At 48.4% G+C, this 21,922-nt stretch overlaps 1 protein-coding gene across 3 annotated transcripts in view; it reads left to right on the forward strand.

Annotated features, from left to right (window-relative positions):
- LOC115465775 (protein unc-93 homolog A-like) overlaps positions 1-16,618 on the forward strand; it is a 135,003-nt gene extending 118,385 nt beyond the window's left edge. For all 3 annotated transcript variants that reach the window (XM_030196490.1, XM_030196492.1, XM_030196491.1), the window contains exon 9: positions 16,094-16,618. In XM_030196490.1, the coding sequence (XP_030052350.1) occupies positions 16,094-16,362 (269 nt within the window). In that variant the 3' untranslated portion in view covers positions 16,363-16,618. The remainder of the gene's footprint in view (positions 1-16,093) is intronic.
- Positions 16,619-21,922: the final 5,304 nt, after the last annotated feature.

Raw genomic sequence — 21,922 nt, forward strand, 5'->3', positions numbered from 1 at the left:
CATGCGGATTTGAGAACCCCGTTATCCAAACTCCCGGATCCAAGTAGGGTGTGGGCAGGGGTGTGGGGGGCTTGGGTTAAGCTAAGACAGGAAGGGCAAGTGGTCAAGCACATTCCTTCTGCGGCTTTTATTGGCCGGGACAGGATTCTCTGTTTTTACAAGGGACAGCCACGGCAGTGTTTCCGTTGCGGATCCTTTCGCCATTATAGTATGTCTTGCCCAGTACAACAGTGTGTAAAGTGCGGGAGTAAGGAGCACTATACAGAAAATTGTTTCTCTATCCGTTGCAATTTGTGCGGGGGTCTGGGGCATGCCTTTAGAGACTGCCCGAGGGCGCGTCATAATAGGAGGGATGAGGGCAGGGGGAATATGATTCGGGGAGAGGGGCAGGATCTAGGTCAGGGTTCTGGGGGTCTGGGGGTTGGGAGGGCTTGGGAGGAAGGGGGAGGAGAGGGAGGTTTGGGGGTACAGGGGAGGGGTGGTTTGCAGGGGGAAGAGGAGGGTTTACGGTTAGAGGAGGGCGGGGGTCTAGAGAATAGAGGGGGACAGGAGGGGGAGGGAAAGGGAGAGTGGGTTCAAGTGTCAAAATTAAAGAAACGGAAGGTTTCAAAGGGTAAGGGTTTGACATTACAGGGGTCGCCTGGGGTGGGGCAGGGGGGTAATCGATTTCAGATTTTGGAAGAAGAGGATGGGGGGGCAGAGATACAGGGGGAGGGGGATGATGGGGAGAAGGGACCTCAGGAAGAGGGAGGAGGGGAGAGGAGTCGGGGAAAGGATAAGGGGGAAAGGAGTCAAGGTAGGAAGGGAAGGGGTACCCATGACGAGGAGGGGGGGTGGAAGTGGAAGATGCTGGGGTTGGGGAGGAGGCGGGGGGTTCCGGTAGGGAAGGGTGGGGGGGGTAAGAGGAGGATGGGGCAGGGGGTGGTTAGCCAGGAGCAGGCTCAAGGGGACGGTAGTGTAGAGGTAGGAAAGGAGGGGGAGGGGGTGCAGAGGGGAGAGGTTCAAGAGGGGAAGGTTGCAGGGAGGGATTCCGTAGGGTTTAAAAAGAAGAAAGGGAGGAAGAAAGGAATGAGGGAGGGGGGAGGGGAAGGTGGGGATCAGGATACAAGGATAAGGGACTGGGCGGCAGAGATAGGGGATAATGGAGAGGAGGATTACATTCTGGGTAGCAGGTTGCCACAGAGAGTAGATAGTATGCAAAGGAAGGAGGAGAGTGAGGAGTTGCATGAGTCCTAATGGGGGGTATGGCAGGGCTTCTTCTGACGTTCGCCACCCTAAATGTAGCGAGTGTGGCTTCCCAGAGAGCTCAGTGTTTGGCCTATGAGTGCTTTTCTCAGGTTAAGGCCGATTGTTTTCTGATTCAGGAAACGCGTTTGCAGAACCTGGAGCAGCTGAGAAGGGCGCGCAGGGATTGGAGATGGGGACCCTCGGTGTGGGGGCTGGCAGGGGAAAGATATGGGGGAGTGGGGATTTTATTTAAGTCACATAAGGTGGAAATTCAGCGTGTGATGGAACTCGGGGTGGGGAGGTGTTTAGTGGTAGACGTATTATGGCAGGGTATGGCGTTGCGAATTATTAATCTTTATGGGCCACAGACTAGGAAGGAGCGCAGTTTGTTATTAGGGAAGATCAGGCCTTACTTGTTTACTGCACGCCAGGTAATTTGGGGGGGAGATTTCAATTTAATTCTTAGGTGACATATGATGGGGTGCGCTTGCTCGGGATTATGAAAGAGGGGGGGTTGATAGATGTTCACATAGAACATTTCCCAGATGAGGATGGATTCACGTTTAGCAGGGGGAGATGTAGGAGCCGTATTGATCGGTTTTTGGTTCGAAGAGGGGTATGCCAGCGGGGGCCTCGCCTGCTGGACGTGGATTTTTCCGACCATAAACTGCTTCTGGTGGAAGTAGGGGGGTCGGCGGCTCATAGGATAGGTAGGGGGTTGTGGAGGATGAATTTAAGATGGGTCCAGGATGAGGAGGCTCAAAAGAAATATTTGAATTTTTTAGAAGACCAGTTATCCTTACGGGGGATCTTTCCCTCCAGAGGAGAATGGTGGGAGGTGGTGAAAAAACGGACGCGTTTCCTTTTCATGGGACAGGCACGGAGGAGGGGAAGGGAAAGGACACGTTTGGGGATGGCCTTGAAGCAAAGGAAGGATTATTTGATTTCCAAGGGAGGGAGGAAAGAGGATATCCAAGAATTGCAGTGTCTGTTAGAGAAGACTCAATACGATCGGTATTCCTCTTTAGTTTATGAGAGGGACTTTGGTAAATTGATTAGCCCAGATCCCTTCGTTTGTTGTAGGGAAAGAAGAGAGCATAGGGTGGTGGAGGGTTTTAGGGATACTAGGGGGGTGATGCAGGATTCCAAAGAGGGAATATTGAAGGTGGTGGAAGAGCACTTCAGGGGTTTTTTTTCGGATCAGCACTTGGATGGGGGGAGGATGGATCAGTATGTGGAAGGGACTCCGGGGGTGGGGAATTGGGGGTCTCATTTCCAGGCCCTTTCGTGCCCCTGGACACTGCAGGAGGTTGAGGAGGCTATAGGGGCCCTGAGAAAGAGGACATCTCCGGGGCCGGACGGGCTGCCGGCAGAATTTTATCATACGTTTCGCAGGCGCCTGGCTCCGATTCTATTGGATCTCTGGGAAGAGGCACGTCAGAGGGGGTCTCTTCCAAAATCCTTGTTGGAGTCTGCATTGATTTTGTTAAGTAAGGGCAAAGATCCGCAGCTGTTAACTAACTGGAGGCCTATTGCGCTACTAAACTGTGATCGTAAGATCTTTGCGCAGATGCTCTTCAAGCGTATGCGGCAATTCTCGGGGGACTTGTTGGCAGCCTCACAGGCTTGTGGGGTGCCGGGTAGAGGGGTTCTGGAGGCTGCGGCATGGGTGAGGGAAGGTTTAGAGCGGAGTCGGGAGGAGGGGTCAGGGTGGCTGATGGTGGCGCTTGACCAAGAGAAAGCCTTTGACAGGGTCCAATGGGAATTTCTCTGGCGGGTTTTAGAGTATTACGGGTTCCCTAGGGATTGGGTGGCACAATTACGATTGTTATATTCTCATGCACAGGCATTTCCATTGATCAATGGGTGGAAAGGGGGGGAATTTGAGCTGACGGCAGGGGTTCGGCAAGGGTGCCCTTTAAGCCCTTTGCTGTATGCATTTTCTATAGACCCTTTTATTAGGCGTCTGGAGCAGGGTGGGGTGGGAGGATTGAGGGGGGTGGAGGTAAGCACGGGAGAACAGTTGCGGGTGGTGGCATACGCAGACGATATTACTGTGTGGGTGGCGAACAAAGCAGAAGGGGATAAACTTTTGGAGTTCATCCATGATTTCGCAGGGGCTACAGGGTCACGGGTGAATATCCACAAATGCAACAGTTTGTGGTTGGGGCCAGGAGGGGAGCAGTTTGAATTAGGAGGGGGTTTCCCGGGGGTGGTGGATAGAATGAGGGTTTTGGGGATTTACTTTGAGATAGGAGATTATGCTAAATTCAACTGGGACAGTTGTCTTCAGGAAGCAAAGGGGCGGGTGGACAGGTGGAAGAGGTGGAAAATGTCCATGGAAGATCGGGTGAAACTCATCAAGACCCATTTGGTGCCCCTCTTTTTATTCATCAGCTACATTTGTTTGGTACCTGAAAAGTGCTATGCCTCGTTGTATAGCATTTTCTTCCAGCTGCTGTGGGGCAATCGGTTGAATCCAGTTAAACGAAACACCACATATCTATCTAGGAAGGAGGGGGGGGTAGGGATGATCAATCCGGTTTTGTTTTTTAGTTCTTTGTTTGTGCACTTTAATCTAGGGAGAGCGGTGGGTCAGGCTCCTCCAGGGTGGGCGAGTAGTGTGCTGGGGTGGTGGGAGAGGGTTTGGGGGGGGTGGAGGAGAGGGAGAGGGTAGGGGTATTGCGGAAAGGGGCTCCGGAAAGGGTAGGGTACTATAAAACGTTAGTAAAATTAGTACGGGTCTGGGGGATTCTAGTGGGGGAGATTAGGGATGGGAAGAGAGGAATCTGGGTGGAGAGAGTGCGCTCCCAGATGTTCTCTTCCCCTCTGGTACTTAGGGATGCTCCTAGGGAAGTGCTGAGGCAGGGGCTACGGAATATCAATTCGGAGAGGATTCCGGCTAAATATCGGGACATTGCCTGGCTGTCCCTACACGGCAAATTATATGTCAGAGAGAATCTGAGAGATAGGAAGATCCAGGACAGGAACTGTCCAAGGGGGGAATGTGTGGGGAAGTTAGAAACCATGGACCACTTTTTGAAGGACTGTCCCTTTTCCCGGGGGGTGGGTGACAGGGTTTCTGCTCTCCTCCAGATCCCCACGTTCCGTTCCTATACGTATGCGGACTGGGTGTATGGATATCGATTCAAGAGAGGTCAGCTGGATCCGGGGACAGGGTTCTTGATTTCGCTCATTCTCCGGTTCTGTCTTTGGATGGCTCGTTGCCGGGTATCCTTGCACCAAGAAGATAGATCCATTGAACAGGTCAGTTGGGATGTGGTGCGGGCGGTACAGCAAGTGGCGCAATGGGAAAGAGTGGAGAGGGATTCACCGATGGTGTCCTTGTGGTGGAAGCATGTGAGGTTAAAGGCCTTATGATTATAGTTACTGTGATGTTGTGTTGGTTTTAATTGTAGGGGGGGAATAAGGGGGGGAAAGGGAGGGGGAGGGGTGTATATACGTATAGGGGAAGAAGGGATTGTTTTGGTGATAGAATGGTTTGTGTTAGGCATGTGAATAGTGGTATTTATATGATTTCTGTATTTTTGTTATTCGTTGCTGTAAATAAAGAAATCTCCAAGTATCTACCACTCTCTCCGTGAAAAAATACTTCCTGACATTTTTCTTGAGTCTGTCCCCCTTCAATCTCATTTCATGTCCTCTAGTTCTACCCCCTTCCCATCTACGGAAAAGGTTTGTTTGCGGATTAATATCTTTCAAATATTTGAATGTCTGTATCATATCACCCCTGTTTCTCCTTTCCTCCAGGGTATACATGTTCAGGTCAGCAAGTCTCTTCTCATAAGTCTTGTAACGCAAATCCCATACCATTCTTGTAGCTTTTCTTTGCACTGATTCAATTCTTTTTACACCCTTAGCAAGATACGGCCTCCAAAATGAACACAATACTCCAGGTGGGGCCTCACCAACGACTTATACAGGGGCATTAAAACCTCCTTTCTTCTGCTGGTCACACCTCTCTCTATATAGCCTAGCAACCTTCTCGCTATGGCCACCGCCTTGTCACACTGTTTCATCACCTTCAGATCCTCAGATACTATCACCCCAAGATCCCTCTCCCCGTCCATACCTATCAGACTCTCCCCGCCTAACACATACGTCTCCCGTGGATTTCTACTCCCTAAGTGCATCACTTTGCATTTCTTCGCATTAAATTTTAATTGCCAAACCGTAGACCATTCTTCTAGCTTCCGCAGATCCTTTTTCATGTTTTCCACTTCCTCCCTGGTGTCCACTCTGTTACAAATCTTAGTATCGTCCGCAAAAAGGCAAACTTTGCCTTCTAACCCTTCGGCAATGTCACTCACAAATATATTGAACAGAATCTGCCCCAGCACCGATCCCTGAGGCACTCCATCACCTTTCCCTCCTCCGAGCGAATTCCATTAACCACCACCCTCTGGCTTCTGTCAACCAGTTCCTAATCCAGTTCACCACTTCAGGTCCTATCTTCAGCCCGTCCAGTTTATTTAAGAACCTCCTGTGGGGAACCGTGACAAAAGCTTTGCTGAAATCTAAGTATCTGCCGAGACGCAAGTTAACTAGCTGGGGGTTGTTCCATGTTGGTTAACTCACACTGTGTATCGGCTGAATAGTTTATAGAATAAGGTCAGTTGCATGCATAACTGGATACTAATTGGTGCAAACCAATAATTGATTTTAATTGGTACTAATCAGTGCTAATTGGCAGTTATGTACATGACTGCCCTTAGTTGGGATTCTATAAATTGCATGCTCAAATTCCAGAGCACACAATTGTAAGAGGGAGTGTGGACCTAGGAGGGGCATGAGAAGATCAGGGGAATGCCAGGCAGTTACTCAAGCAGGTTATACAGTATTTACATTTATGTGCCCAACTGCCAACAGTTAGGTGTGTCCAACAGCTACAGGACAATTCTTCAACTGCAGGGTTTCCTCATTCACAATACACAAATAACCCAGCAATATTCATTGCTTCTCATGAAATCTATCACTTAACCTCTCATATCTCTGCTGCATCTCTCATGAACACTTTTTGGCTGCTCACTAAGGGTTTTTTTTTTTACAAAGGTGCGCTAGTGTATTTACCACGTTCTGTATAGACCAGGGGCGTATCTGCGTGGGGCCACAGGGGCCTGGGCCCCCGCAGATTTCGCCCTGGCCCCCCTCCCCGCCGTCAACCCTCCCCCGCTGCTTACTTTTGCTGGCGCCGAGGTCCGACCCGCAATCTCCGTTTTTTCGTCTTCCTCCGTGGCCATGCTTCCAGGAAGTAACGCTGCAGTGCTGATTCGTTGAATCCAGTTCGGCGTCTGACGTCAGACGTCGAACTGGATTCAACGAATCAGCACTGCAGCGTTACTTCCTGGAAGCATGGCCACGGAGGAAGACGAAAAACAGAGATTGCGGGTCGGACCTCGGCGCCAGCAAAAGTAAGCAGCGGGGGAGGGTTGACGGCGGGGAGGGGGTGGAGAGAGGCGGCGGCGGGGGGGGGGGGGGAGGGAGGCAAAAATGTGCCCCCCCTCTCTGGCTGTGGCCCCCCCTACCGCCGGATTCCAGATACGCCCCTGGTATAGACGCCCACAATATTCCTGTGGGCATCTACACAGTTAGCATACGCTAATTTTTAGTGTGCACTAAAAATGCTAGGGCACCTTTGTAAAAGGAGCCCTGAGAGAGTTGATATCCTGGGTTCCAGACTGCTATTCTGATGAAGAAACCGAAACCTGGCCACGTTGGCAACAGGTCTGGCTTCATTGCTGCAGTGGCATAGCCAGACAGCCAATTTTGGGTGGGCCTGAGCACAAAGTGGATGGGCACAAAATTTTCTCTCTCCCCCCTCTCCCCAAAATTGGCTGTCTGGCTACGCCACCGCCCCCCCCCCCCCCCCCCCCCCCCCAAAACCCCCGCTGCAGGTTTTTCCCCGCCCTTTCCCCAGCCACCACTGGCAATGCTGCGGATATTTCTCTCCCCCCCCCCCCCCCTGCCACCTGCTGATCCCTTCCCCCAGGCACCACCTACCGGCATGCTGAAGGGCTTTTTTTCTTTTCCACCTCCCAGCCACCCGACCGTCAGCACGCTGCAGGCCTTCTTTCCCCTCCCTCTCTCCCCTTCCATCTCCGCCGGGCAGCGCCAGTCTAACTCTACAGCAAAGCTGCACGGCACCGGGTCCGTCAGCATGCTGCCGCTACACTCCTACCTTGTCATCTTTTGGCAGAGGTGTTAGTTCTGCTGCCAAATCTGCAGCGGATCCACACGGTGCCAGGGCTGTCTCTCTGTACGGTGCTGTGACTGCTTCCTCTGTGCTGGCCCCGCCTCTTCAGAAAGAGTATCGGAGAAGGTGAGGCGGGGCTAGCGCAGAGGAAGCAGTCGCAGCAGCTTACAGACAGCCTTGGCACCGCGTGGATCCGCTGCAGAAGCAGCAGAACTAACACCTCTGCCAAAAGATGACAAGGTAGGAGCGTAGCGGCAGCATACTGATGGAAATGGAAGGAGAGGGAGGGAGGGAGGGGAAAGAAGGCCAATTGGGTGCACCGTTGCTGGGTGGGCCTGAGCCCAAAGTGGGTGGGCCCAGGCCCGCCTAGGCCCACCCGTGGCTACGCCCCTGCATTGCTGATGGTTTTGAGCAGAGTGCTGAACAGCAGTTTCAAGATAAGTACTCTTAAAATATGTCTCTGCAAGCTGAAGCTATTTATGTTTTTCATAAAATGTTTTTTCGTATAAAAATTGGGACCAGTGAAGAAAGGCATCTCTAGCACTGAGAAACACGATTGTGCTGAGAGTATGCTGTCGTTCTGAGAATCCCTAAAAAAAAGTGTTCATGAAAGATGCAGCAGATATGAGAGGTTAAACGACAGATTTCATGTGATGTTATGAATATTGCTGGGTTGTTTGTGTATTGTGAACATAAGAACATAAGCGTAGTCATACTGGGTCAGACCAATGGTCCATCTAGGCCAGTATCCTGTTTTCCAAATAGTGGCCAAGCCATGTCACAAGTACCTGGCAGAAACCCAAATTGTGGCAACACTCCATACTACAAATCCCAGAGCAAGCAGTTGCTTCCCATGTCTGCCTCAATAACAGACTATGGACTTTTCCTCCAGGGATTTGTCCAAACCTTTCTTAAACCCAGATATGCTAACTGCTGTTACCACATCCTCCAGCAAAGAGTTCCAGAGCTTAACTATTCGTTGAGTGTGAGCATTTACACGAGCCATTTGGCTGTTATATAGCGCCTAACGTTTGGAATTCAATGGCTCAAAGGAGTTTTCATCAGCTGGGTGAGAATGACGTTGAGATCCCATGACACTGGCGGAGGCTTAACAGGGGGCTTTGACAAAAGTGAACCTCTCTTAAAGTAAATAACTAAAGGCTGTCCAGAGACAGGCTTACCTTCTACACGCTGTTGATAAGCACCAATTGTGCTGAGGTGAACTCTTACGGAGTTGATCTTGAGACCAGACTCTGACAAGTGTAGAAAGTATTCAAGCAGGGTCTGTGTAGGACAAGAAAGAGGATCTAGGGCCTTGCTGTCACACCAGATGGCAAACCTCCTCCATTTGAAAGAGTAACACCTCTTCGTGGAATCTTTCCTGGAAGCAAGCAAGACCCAGGAGAGACCCTCTGAAAGACCCAAGGAGGAGAAATCTAAGGTCTTAACATCCAGGCCATGAGAGCCAGAGACCTTGTGCTGGGTGATGAGGGTTGGAAAACACTGCAATCTCCACGGTTCTTCAGAGGACAACTCCAGATGAAGGAACCAAATCTGGCGTGGCAAGAAGGGTGCAATCAGGATCATAGTTCCACAGTCTTGCTTGAGTTTCAGCAAAGTGTTCCCTACTAGAGGTATGGGAGGATATGCATACAGAAGACCTGTTCCCCAATGAAGGAGAAAGGCATTTGATGCTAGTCTGTTGGGGGCCTGAAGCCTGGAACAGAACCGACGGACCTTGTGATTGATCTGAGTGGCAAAAAGATCCACTGAGGGGGTCCCCCACGCTTGGAAGATTTTGTGGGCTATGCCCATATTCAGTGACCACTCGTGAGGTTGCATTACCCTGCTCAGTCTGTCGGCCAGACTGTTGTTTACACCTGCCAGATAAGTAGCTTGGAGAAACATGCCGTGATAGCGTGCCCAAAGCCACATCTGAACAGCTTCCTGACACAGAGGGCAAGATCCGGTGCCCCACCTGTTTGTTGGTGTAATACATGGCAACCCGATTGTCTGTTTGAATCAAGATGATTTAGTTGGACAGTTGTTCTCTGAAAGCCTTTAGAGCATTCCAGATCGCTCGTAATTCCAGGAGGTTGATTTGAAGGCCTATTTCCTGGAAGGACCAGGCTCCTTGAGTGTGGAGCCCATCTACATGAGCTCCCCACCCTAGGAGAGATGTATCTGTCATCAGAACGTTTTGTGGCTGAGGAATTTGGAATGGTTGTCCCATGGTCAAATTGGACCGGATTGTCCACCACTGAAGAGAATTTTGAAAATCGGTGGAGAGTTGGATCACATCCTCCAGATCCCCTGCAGCTTGATACCACTGAGAAGTTAGGGTCCATTGAGCTCATCTCATATGTAGACATGCCATGGGAGTTACATGAACTGTGGAGGCCATGTGGCCCAGAAGTCTCAACATCTGCCGAGCTATGATCTGCTGAGATGCTCGAACTGTGGACACCAGGGACAGGAGATCATCTGCCCTTGTCTTGGGAAGATAAGCCAGAACTGTCTCCGTGTCCAGCAGTGCTTCAATGAATTCCAATTTTTTGACAGGAGTGAGATGGGACTTGGTGTAATTTCTTAACACCCCCAGTAGCTCTAGCACCTGAATAGTCATTTGCATGGACTGCAGAGCACCTTCCTCCAAGGTGCTCTTCACCAGCCAATCATCCAGATAAGGAAACACATGCACTCCCAGTCTGCATAGCGATGCTACGACTACAACTAGACACTTTGTAAACACTCTGGGCACAGATGCCAGGCCAAAGGGCAGTACACGGTACTGAAAGTGCTGTGTTCCCAGCCGAAATCGAAGATACTTCCTGTGAGCTGGAAGTATCGGGATGTGTGTGTAAGCATACCTGCTTGTGCTGGGAGCTGTAAGAATGAACTCCCGGTGGGCAATTTGGAGGTTTGGATTCCAGATTGAGGGTGTATCCTAACCGGACTATTTGAAGAACCCACTGGTCGGAAGTTATGAGAGGCCACCTTTGGTGAAAAAACATTAACCTCCCCTCCAACTGGCAAGTTCGTACCGGTGTGGGACACTTTACTGTGGCTATGCTTAACTGGACCCAGTCAAAAGCTCGTCCCTTGCTTTTGCTGGGGAGCAGCAGGGGCCTTAGGCGCATGCTGTTGACGAGAACGAGCACACTGGGGCTGAGCCTGGGTAGGCTGCTGAGAAGCCGGAGTGTACCTACGCCTAGCATAGGAATAGGGAGCACTCCACTTCCCTCCAAAATACCTCCTAGATGAGGAGGTTGTAGCAGAAGGTGCCCGGCGGGAGAGAGAATCCATAGCATCATTATGCTTCTTGATCTGGTCAACAAGATCCTCTACTTTTTCACCAAAGAGGTTGTCCCCCCTGCAAGGCACATTCGCCATCCACTGCTGGACCGAATGATCAGGTCAGAGACACGCAGCCATGAGAGTCTGTGCATCAGTATACCTTGAGCAGCAATTCTGGATGCCACATCAAAAGAGTCATAAGAGCCCCTGGCCAGGAATTTACGACATGCCTTCTGCTGCCTGACCACCTGGTGAAAAGGCTCGGCCTGCTCCGGAGGGAAGGCATCTACCAAGCTAGGCAGCTGCCTCACTGAGTTCCACAAGTGGACGCTCGTGAAGAGCTGGTAAGACTGGATTTGGGCAGCGAGCATAGCGGCTTGATACGTCTTCCTCCCAAAAGAATCCAAGGTCCTAGGTTCTCTGCCTGGGAGCGCTGAGGCATAGTCTCTAGTACTCTTGGCTCTTTTGAGGGAGGAGTCCACTACCATGGAATTGTGAGGTAACTGAGACCTCATCAACCCAGGTTCACCGTGGATCCGATACTGGGAATCAGCTTTCTTCGGGATCACGGGGCCAGACAGAGGGAACGACTAGTTCTGTATAAAGACTTCCTTCAGTACCTTTAGAGGTAGCCATCACAGCCTCCTTAGTGAAGAGGGATAGTCCAGGACCCTCGAGCATCTCAGCCCTGAGCTCATCCTCAACCTCCATAGGAAAAGGAATAGCCATAGCCATTTCCCAGACAAAGGAAGTAAAGGACAGACTCTCCGGAGGAGATAGTCTCCTTTCAGGTGGAGGGGAAAGTTCAGGAGGAATCCATATGACTTCATCAGAAGAAAAGTATCTGGGATCTTCCTCTGACTCCCATGAACACTCCTCTTCAGTATCGGATAAGACCTCTCTCAGGGCACTCCGAGACTGAGCCTGCCTCGATGCCAAGGATCAACATCCTTGATGGCAATGTCGAGAGGCCGACGCCCACTTGGACTGCAGCGAAGCTTCCTCCACCGACATCGAAGGGGAGTCGACCAGGGTGGCAGCCGACACTGGAGGACGGGGGCCTCACCACAGGTAAAGGGCCAGACGCCGCTGCAGCAGACGGTACAGAAGGCGCAAGCACCCCCAACACCCAAGCAGACTGTCATAGCAGTACTTCTAGAAGCTCTGGAAGAAGGTCTGGATGCACTCATCGAGAGCTGCCATCGGAGAAGGCTGTGGGGTTGGTGGAACAGCCAGTGGCAAAATCTGCTGAGGCTCAGGTGCAGGCATTGGGCTGCTAGGAGACTGGCGCATTGGCACCTCCTGAATAGAGGGAGAGCGATCCTCTCGGCACCGAAACTTCCCGGGTGCCAAATCCCTCGATGCCCCGGAGCTTCCGGCACCGTGTGTGGAAGGAGATTGATGATGGTGCTTCTTCGCCTTCACTCGATACCCGTCATCGAGACTCCTCGGTACTGACAAGGATGACGCGGAATCCTCACGTCTCCTCGGGGTCAGGCCCAACGATAGTCGGTCCCGGGGGGCCTGCATAGCAGGAGGCCTCGAGGCAGGTGGAGACCCTCTTGATGCCTCACTGCGCCCAGCACAATTTGATCTCTCATCAGCCATTACCTCTGCTCCTGATGTCGATGCCGATGCCGCTGACCTCGGTACCGATGCCAACATCAAAGGACCGGACCGAGCCCCCAAAGGTTTTCCTCATTGGGCTTCTCGAGCCACTTGGGTCCGTTTCGTCATACGAAGACACAGACTGCAAAATCATCCATGGTGATGTCCCAGCCTGCATGTCAGACCTAATAGACCTACCATCAAGGAATGCAAAAAAATCTTCTCGCACATTCCTTAATCTCCATTTTCCCAACTGTAAAGGTCTAAAATACAAATTAATGCACGCATCTACTTTTTCCTATATGAGCACGCAACTCTGGAACGCGTTGCCACGTAACCTGAAAATGACCTATGAATTGACCAACTTCTGCAGACTACTGAAGACTTATCTCTTTGACAAGATATACCACAAAGACTAACACATGTAAAAATCTCCTAATATATCCAAAATGTCTTATAATGTCTTCTGCTATACCACTATCATGTATTCTACTACCATGTGCCCTAAATCCTTCAGTAAAACCAATTGTATATTCTCTTCTTATTTCCAGTATCCATGATGTATTATAAGCCACATTGAGCCTGCAAAGAGGTGGGATAATGTGGGATACAAATGCAATAAATAAATAAATAAATAAATAAGCAGCTGGGCTATGGTTGGGCCCAAGGCACGGGATACACCGGGAATGGGTATCCTTACCTGAGATGGTCCGGTTGCACCGAGTACGTTTAAAGCCGCTGAGTGTCTTCGGTGACATGGAAGGAAAAACGGCCTTGGCGAAATCAAAAGATGCGATTGTGCCAAAAGGAAGGGCACACAAAAGAGGGGAGAAACCCGACTGTGCGGCCTAAAGGCCGGCCGCGTCAAAAAACAAAGTAAACTTAAAATGAGTAGAAAAAGAGCTAAACAAGATAAACTATGGGTAAACTACTTTAAAAAAAAAAAAAAACAAAGAAAATAAAGCAAAAAAACTTGCGAAAATCGCTCTCCAGAAAACTCTTTCCCGGACCTCAACGAAGAGCACAGTAGGAACCTGCCGCACCTCGTCGTGGAGAAGGAAAAACAGAGGAGACGTGCTCGCGGGAAGACTCTGGCAAAACTTTGTTTATTTTTTGCTCTGGCAAAATGCTGATTCCCTGGCCGATGCGGACGTCGACCCACATGTGAGAACAAGCAGCCTGCTGTTCCTCAGAGAAAAGAAGTTACATCAGAGAAGCGGGCGCAGTACATAGAACAAGCTGGTGCCGGTGGCAGGGCAGCATATGGGAATCACTGCTGTTGCTGACTTTTGAAAACCAAAAAAATAAAAGTAGGCTCAGGGAGGGGGTTTGAGAAAGTAAGGGGGACATGCTGCTGTGTAAAGAGTGCCGCATGAGGCCCCCTCCTCAGTTAGCCCAATGGTAGGGATCCACTGTGCATGACTTCTGTGATCCTGAGTTTACTTATGTTTCTTGCAGGTGATATTTTCGCCTGTTTTAGAGAAATCAAAATACTGCTCAATGGAAAACCGCTATTTTGCTTTATACTCTTGTCTTTGATTTGGCTCCTTTCTTAGTCACTGCATCTTTTTAAAGACTGTGTGTTTCAATTTTAATCAAAAGTACAAGGTTTCACTCAGACTTGTGTAGAGATCCCTTAGCTGAAACACGGTGCCATGTAAGGTCCTTTTATGAATAAATAATTTTTTTTCCATCTACATCATCCTTCTGTTTTTCTTGGAGAGCCGTGTTGGCTACACTACGTTTTTCTTTGGCCATCTGAGATGGGACATGGTGAGAGGGGACTACCAGTTACTCTGCTCTTTTTTCTTCCGGTTTTCTTTCCTTCCTTCCCTTTCCTATTAATTTTTGTAATTCCCTTCTTTTTACATATTTTGTTTATTGTACGCAGTATTGATCCAATAATTGAAGGCGGTTCATCAAATAGAAAATATACACAAACAAAAACTGAGGAGTTCTGCATAAAAATTGAAGAGGCAAGTTCCAAAACCTGTTAAGACGAAAACCTGTTGTCTGCATAAATGCAAGTTTTTATTTTCTAGAATTATATAAAAGCATTCTGCTTCTGATATCAACTCATTTTGAAAAAAAATGTATTTAACAGATTTTGGAACTTAGTTCTTCAATTGAACACTTTGAACTAAACTCATAGGAAGATATTTTTTACCAGCATACAGGTACCTATAGAAAGGCATTATCGAACGGCGCCGGGCGAAATTGATCGCCGGCGATCTATTTTGGGTGGCGCCGCAACAGCTGGCCGGAACCGTATTATCGAAAAAGATGGCCGGCCAACTTTTGTTTCGATAATACGGTTGGGGCCGGCCAAATGCCACAGATCGCCGGGTTTGAGATGGCCGACTTTGTTTTTCAGCAATAATGGAAACTGGAACCAGCCATCTCAAACCCGGCCAAATCCAAGGCATTTGGCCGTGGGAGGGGCCAGCATTCGTAGTGCACTGGTACTTCTGGATGTTTAGATCTTGCTGATTTTGTGATACTGTTTTGAGAAATGTTCAAGAAAGACTTCATACAAATGAAAAACGTCCCTGCCGTGCATTTTCCCTTGATGGCCGTCCCTGACGTGCACTTCCCTTAATAGCCGTCTTTCTCTCCACTTCTCTTAATGGCCGTCTTTCTCCCTGAACAGGGAAATCAAAAGCTTTTGCACACTGCTTTTTTTTGTAGTAACAGTGGGATTTGAACCAACCACCTCTGCATTACAAGACCAGTGATGTAACCACTTGGCCACAGCTCCACTTACTTGGGTGCCCCTCCTTTTTGATTATACCCCTCCAGGTCTCTCTCAGCCACTCACAGGACAGCTTGTAATGCAGAGTTGGCTGGTTCAATCCCACTGTTACTACTAAAAAAAACTGTTTGGGGGAGAAAGACGGCCATTAAGAGAAGTGCACTTTCGGAGAGAAAAAACGGCCATCAAGAGAAAGATGGCTATTAAGAGAAGTGCACGTCAGGGACGGCCATGAAGGGAAAATGAACGGCAGGGATTTTTTAAATTTGTATGAAGTCTTTCTTGAACATTTCTCAAAACAGTATCACAAAATACAGCACTCCAGAACAAGTAAGTCATAACATAACTGATCAGCAAGATCCTTTTTTTTTTTTTTTACGAGCTGGCCGACTGGCTTCCCCTCCTAGGAAGGAAATGTTTTAAAGTATTTTTTGGGTGGGAGGGGGTTGGTGACCACTGGAGGAGTATGGGGAGATCATCCCCGATCCTTCCGGTGGTCATCTGGTCAGTTTGGGCATCTTTTTGAGACTTGGTCGTGAAAATAAATAGACCAAGTAAAAACCGGCCAAATGCTCATCATCGCCGGTTTTCTTTTTTCCATTATCAGCTGAAGCCGGCCATCTCGTAAGCACGCCCACATCCCGCCTTCACTACCCTGCCGACATGCCCCCTTGAAGTTTAGCCGCCTCCACGATGGAATGCCGGCGAGTGTGTCCAAAAATCGGCTTTCGATTATACCGATTTGGCCGGTTTTAGGAGATGGCCGGCCATCTCCCGATTTGTGTCGGAAGATGGCCGGCTATCACTTTCGAAAATAAGCTGGTTAATCTACCACAGACATCTGCATGTGGTGAGGGTTTACAACATAATCTGGAAACTGGACTAGTTAATATTTTTATAAAATAAGAAAATGGAATGGAGAACATTGGACAGGTTTATTTTCCATAGTGTTCAGGGTTTCCATGTTAATTTACCCTGTCTTTTTTTTTTTTCAGCACTGTATGGAGTTCTGTTTGATGAACACAAGGAGGCAGCATTTGCTAATTATCGCCTGTGGGAGTCCTTGGGTTTTGTCATAGCTTATGCATACAGCACCTATTTATGTGTTTATGTGAAACTCTACATAGTGCTGTCAGTGCTGATTGTGTCAATGGTGCTATATGGACTTGTTGAATACCAGGAACACAAGAAGAAACCACCGATACGTTGTGGCAAAGAAAATAAGCAAGAGTCACTTCCTACAGTCGAGCAAACATACATGTAACCAAGGGAAACAGATAATGTTACAAATGAATGTGCTTACATAAGTCTGTGTTTACTGTAATAACGGAAGGTATTCCAAATTGAATATATGCAATACAGAGACCTATTTTCAAGTAACCTCACAGCTTCTGAAGAACCAAAGTACATAGGATCTCTAAAGGAGTGAAGGGGAGGGTAGATGGTATGGATAGACTATATGGTCTTTAACTACCTTCAGTTTTCTCTGTTTCTATGTTTTCTATGATCTCTCATAAACTTCTCTGTTGAATTTGGATTTATCTTAAGTGATAACAATTCACAGTAATTATATAGAACAATATTCGCTTTCTAGATCTCAGCATTATACATGACAGTCAGTGCAGAATATTTATCCTACAGCAGTCTCATGAAGGGAGACTGTGAGTGATTAGAGTGCTGCTTGGATGCTGCTTTCACTCATTTATGCCCCGACACTCAGAAGCAAATGCAGGCGCTATAGGCTATTGGCTCTCAAACTAGTGCCCACATTTACAAACGCACTATGCTCAGAGGGAAACAATGCAGGAAGCAACACACGCGCTGAAGAACAGCTCAATGAGCATGCAAATGTACTCAAAATGATGCAGATGAGGTAATTTCTTATTACCCTCTAATGCACATTTCTAATTCCACATTTCTCTATGTCTTTCATCTATCTTCCTTGTATGCCTTATTTCTCCTGTCCAGCATATCCTCTCTATGTCCCTGTTTCTCTCCTCTCTCTATGTTCAGCAACTGCCCTCTCACTGTCCATACCCCTCCCCTTGTGTCTAGAATTGCCTCTCAGTGTCCCTATTCTCCTTCCACGTCCACCATTTTTTCTCTGTCCCTGTTTCATACCTTGTCCAGCTTATCCCCTCTCAGCTTATCTCCTGTCTCCCTAACCCAGGACCAGCATCTCTCTCTCTCACTCTCCTCCCCCTCCCCCCCCCCCCCCCCCCCCCCCCACAGTTTGGCATCTCTCTTTCCCTCTTTCTGCCCTCATCCTCCAGATCTGGTCTCTCTCTCTCTCTCTTTTCCTCCAGTCCCTCCCCATCCCCCCTATGTGTATAGCATCTCTTCCCCTCCCCTCTGGGGGTCCAGCACCTCTCTTCCCCTTCCCCTCTCAGTATCTCTCCTCCTTCTACTCTCTCCTTGCCCCCAAGTCTGGCATCTCCCTCTCCCCACTCATGGGTTAGGCATCAATCCATTTCCACCTCCATGCAGGTCTGGTATCTCTCCTTCTCTTCCCCCTCCATGCAGGTCTGACATTTTTCCCTCTTCCCACAGATGTGGATATGGCATCTCTTCCTCTTTATCACTGTGTGGGTCTGGCATCCCGCCACACCCTCCCTGTACAGATCTGGAATTAATCCCTCCCTCCCCCATGTAGGGCTGGCATCAATCCCTTTCCTCCTCCCGCCCACAGTCCTTCAAACACAAAAGTCATTGGCAGCAAGAAGGATACTCTGCTTCCACTACCCTTTGAGCCTTCTCTCTGCTGTGTTCCGCTCACAGGAAGCTCCATAAGAGGAGGTGGGATGCAGCAGACTGAAAGCCCTGGGCAGCTGGAAGTAGTGTGCCTTCCTCACTGCCGATGATTCACTTCAAGGTCTGCCATAGTGCATGAGAGAAGATAGGGACAGATGCTGCTGGACCCATGGGAACCTGGAAGTAAGAGGAGAGGTAGATGTTAAGAAGTTGGACCTGTAGAAGGGTAGGAAGAGAGTGGGAGCTGCCGGACCGCAGAGGCAGGGAGCAAGAGGCACCAAAACACAGCTTTTTTGTTGCTGGTTTTAAAGCTCTGCCAGCAGCTGGCCTGGCCATTCAAAACCCAGCTGAAAATCAGTCAATTAGCAACCCTAATCGGACATCATCAGGACCATTCTATAAAGGGGTGTCTAACTGGAGCCTATTCTATAAAGGAAAGTAGACGCCTATACGTATGTGAAAAGATGCACACCTAAATGATCAGTTTCTTGCTAAGCGCTATTCTATAAATATGCACGAATATTCTATGGTCAGTACATTGTAGGTGGGTGTTCACATGGGAGTTGTTTTGGTGGAGCATGGGCAGGGTGCACATTTAAGTATGTAGATTATAAAATACCATAATCTACACATGTTCTTTAACAATCTAGTGCTAGCATTTACACCAATTCTATGGCTGGTGTAAGTGTTCACACATAGGCAGTCGGTGACTCAACTGTTTGGGAAGGCTAAGGTGGGCGGGGTCAAGTTAAAAACCTTAGGGGTCAACACCTACATCAACAGGAAAGGGACAGCAGATGCATTTTTAAGCACAGTACAGAAGAACCCCTACCAACTGCTTCCCCCTAGTACCTCTGTAACTGATGGTATCATGCACACTGAGTACACTCCAGGGAATTATGTACCAAAAAATTTAAAATAATACAATATACTAAAGAGAATAGTATGTGCAGTATTGTATGGAGGTAGTTTAACACTTGGCTCTTGTTACGATTGTCACTGTTTTCCATGTCTGTGCTCACCTCGCTCTCTGGTGGCCAGAACCGGTGGCTGCTATAGACTGTTTTCTTGCTGTTTCCCAAGCATGTTTCAGAAGTCATTCTAGTCCGGTTTGGATCTTCCTGCTTGCCAAATGTAAACCCCCTAGTCGTGGAGCAGGTAAATTACAATAAATAAAGAAATAAATATATATGAATGTCACAGTTTCAAATAGGGTTCCCAAATAAACTCCACACAACCAAGGGATTTAACAAGAAAAGAAATATTAAAGGTTTATTAAATGATAAAATAAATAGAAACACTTATTGGTTATGTTCCTAAATGTTGGTACCAATTGTTAAGCTTTGATGGTATTAAATAAAGCTAGTGCAAGGTGTTAAATACTTTGTGGTAAGTTACAAAGGAAATAAAGACAATAACATGTTCAAAATTTCAATCACAGTTACCAAGACCCCAACCCCACTTCTGCAATAACACAAAACATCCCAAACATGTATACAGCTTTAATTATTGCACTCAGATCTGATATATATATATTTTTTCAGTTTGTGTGCACACAATAATGTTACCAGTATATCAAAATCTTCGCTAGCATCGCTGCTTTCTTGCATTGGGTACCTTGGTCTTCTCCACATCCATGTCTCCTCGGTTGGCAAGATCAGTTCACTGGCTCAGGAACTCCAGGGTACCTACTGCTCTGACTCAAAAAAACTCAAAAAAAGGAAAACCCTGACTTTCTGTGGAACTTGTGGACTAACTAGATTCAAATAAAAAGATAAGCAGGGGAAATTCCTATCTCAACCGCCCAAAACATGATCCCTTTTCTTTTGTTCTGCTATACCACTACCCTATAATCACACTGGTGGACTGCTAGACTAAATCCCATAAAGGCAGGCAGAATCTTAAATGTAGATGCTCCCAGTGCTCAAGGGCAGGCTTAGGCTGGACAGTTTTCTTCCCAGGACAGGCTTCTGTCTGTATTTTTCCTGAGGCAGGCACTCAAAGAAAAAGTTCCTTTTTAGTCTGGGCATTCAGTGCAAAGGGGGGGGCTGTCTCTCTGTCTCTTCTTGTGGGGCTCCTTCCCTCTCCGGATAAGCCTCTTCTTTACAGGACAGACAGTCTCACGGCCGGCTTTCTCCTCTCTGGACAGGCAAACACTCACACAGAGGGATGCGCTGGGGGGACTTCTGGGATTCAGGGACCTCACCAAGCTGCTCTCTCTTCAGCTCTGCACTGCTCCCAACACACTCCAGAACCCCTTCTCCTCCCCCTCTGCTGCTCTCTCTTCCTGAGTGCCCGTATTTTTTTTCAGGACTCACCAGCTCTCTCTCTTTATCTGGAGCTCATCAGTGGGTCCTCTATCAGCCTGCAGCTGCTTCTTCTTGTCTTGATTGGATCTTATCCTCATCCAGCCTGCCTGATCATGCCCCTCTCTGCCTGAGTCCGATTTCTTCTCTCAGGCCATGCTTGCAGCTTCCATTGTCTCTCGTCTTTTCTTTCTTCTGCTCCTTCTGCACACTAAAAACTTCTCTGTTTCACCCCCTGTCCCCTGGATTGGCTTGAAATTCACGCCAATCTAAGGGTCAAACTGCCCCCTGCTACTTCATAGGTCCAAATTCGTGCCCTTTAGCAGATCCTGGCTCCTATTGGCTGTCTTCCACACTGTCCCTCCTCTAGCTCTCAGCTTACTCTGGGCTCTCAGACAGCCAATCAGAAGGATTGTAACAGGTTTCCCTGCCCCTTCCACACAGATTCAACCTCGTGAGACTTTGAACACACATCTAGCAGCCATGGACATCTGAGTTCTTTGTACAACAGTGCTGGGGCATTGTAAACACTCTAAACATTTTAACTAAAAGGTGTCAGTGTTGTGCTGCCCTGAGACCTCTGTACCTCCCTGTCCTCTGCAGGATGCCCCCCTCCCTGGAGGAAAAAACGGAGGGGGGGGGGGGACAAGGTAAAGGCTTCTTTTTTTTTCTATATTTACACCAAACTTACTTGGGTTGGTTGGAACTAAGCAGCACCCTTACCTGTGACATAACTTGTAATTGTCTTTATTATGCACCTGGCCCTTTCAGCTAGGCCTTTGCAACAATGGCAGAAGGCTGACATGCAGCCACAATAGGATAAAAGCAGAAGAGCTAAAGAGCTTAACTGCATACAGACCAAACAAGAACAAGGCAAGGCAAACAGGCAAGAAACAAAGCAAGGCAGAAGTGCTACTAACAGCACACCAACTAACCTAGAGATCGTTGGTGCTGTTAGTAGCACTTCTGCCTTGCTTTGTTTCTTGCCTGTTTGCCTTGCCTTGTTCTTGTTTGGTCTGTATGCAGTTAAGCTCTTTAGCTCTTCTGCTTTTATCCTGTTGTGGCTGCATGTCAGCCTTCTGCCATTGTTTTATGGTTTGTCTGTGTTTGTCAGCTTTGTATCCTGCCTAGCCTGCCTTGTTTGTTCTTTTCCCCTCTGACCTTCAGTCCCTGTTCAGTCAAGCTTGTTTCAGTATCCTATCCCCTGTGTGAGAATCCTGAGTCCTGAATCCTGTTTCTGCCTAGCTTGTTTGTATATCCTGACTCTTGCTTGAGTATCCTGCCTGAGTTTCCTGAATCTTGTTTCTGCCAAGCTTGTTGTAAATCCTGAATCCTGCTTGAGAATCCTGAATCCTGTTCCAGTCCTGCCTAGCCTGCCTTGTTTGTTCTTTTCCCCTCTTACATTCAGTCCCTGTTCAGTCAAGCTTGTTTCAGTATCCTATCCCCTGTGTGAGAATCCTGAGTCTTGAATCCTGTTTTAGTCAAGCTTGTTTAGTATCCAGTGTTTGGTGTGAGAATCCTGTTGTTCCCATCAGTCTGGTCCAGCATTTCTTGTCTACCAGCTCCGTCCTGTAAGTCCTGCAGGCCGCCCGCACCTAGGGGCTCAACCTCTGGGGAATGGTGGTCAGCGCAGGTGAAGTCCAGTTGCTCCAGTCCTGTTATTCCAGTCTAGTCCATTCCAGTATTTGGGTCCAGCCAAGCCAAGTCCATTCTAGATTCCAGCTCCATCCTTGCTCGTTTGTCCAGTCCTGGTTGGGGCATTTTGTC

Source organism: Microcaecilia unicolor, chromosome 3, assembly GCF_901765095.1.
Source record: "Microcaecilia unicolor chromosome 3, aMicUni1.1, whole genome shotgun sequence".
Lineage (NCBI taxonomy): Eukaryota > Metazoa > Chordata > Amphibia > Gymnophiona > Siphonopidae > Microcaecilia > Microcaecilia unicolor.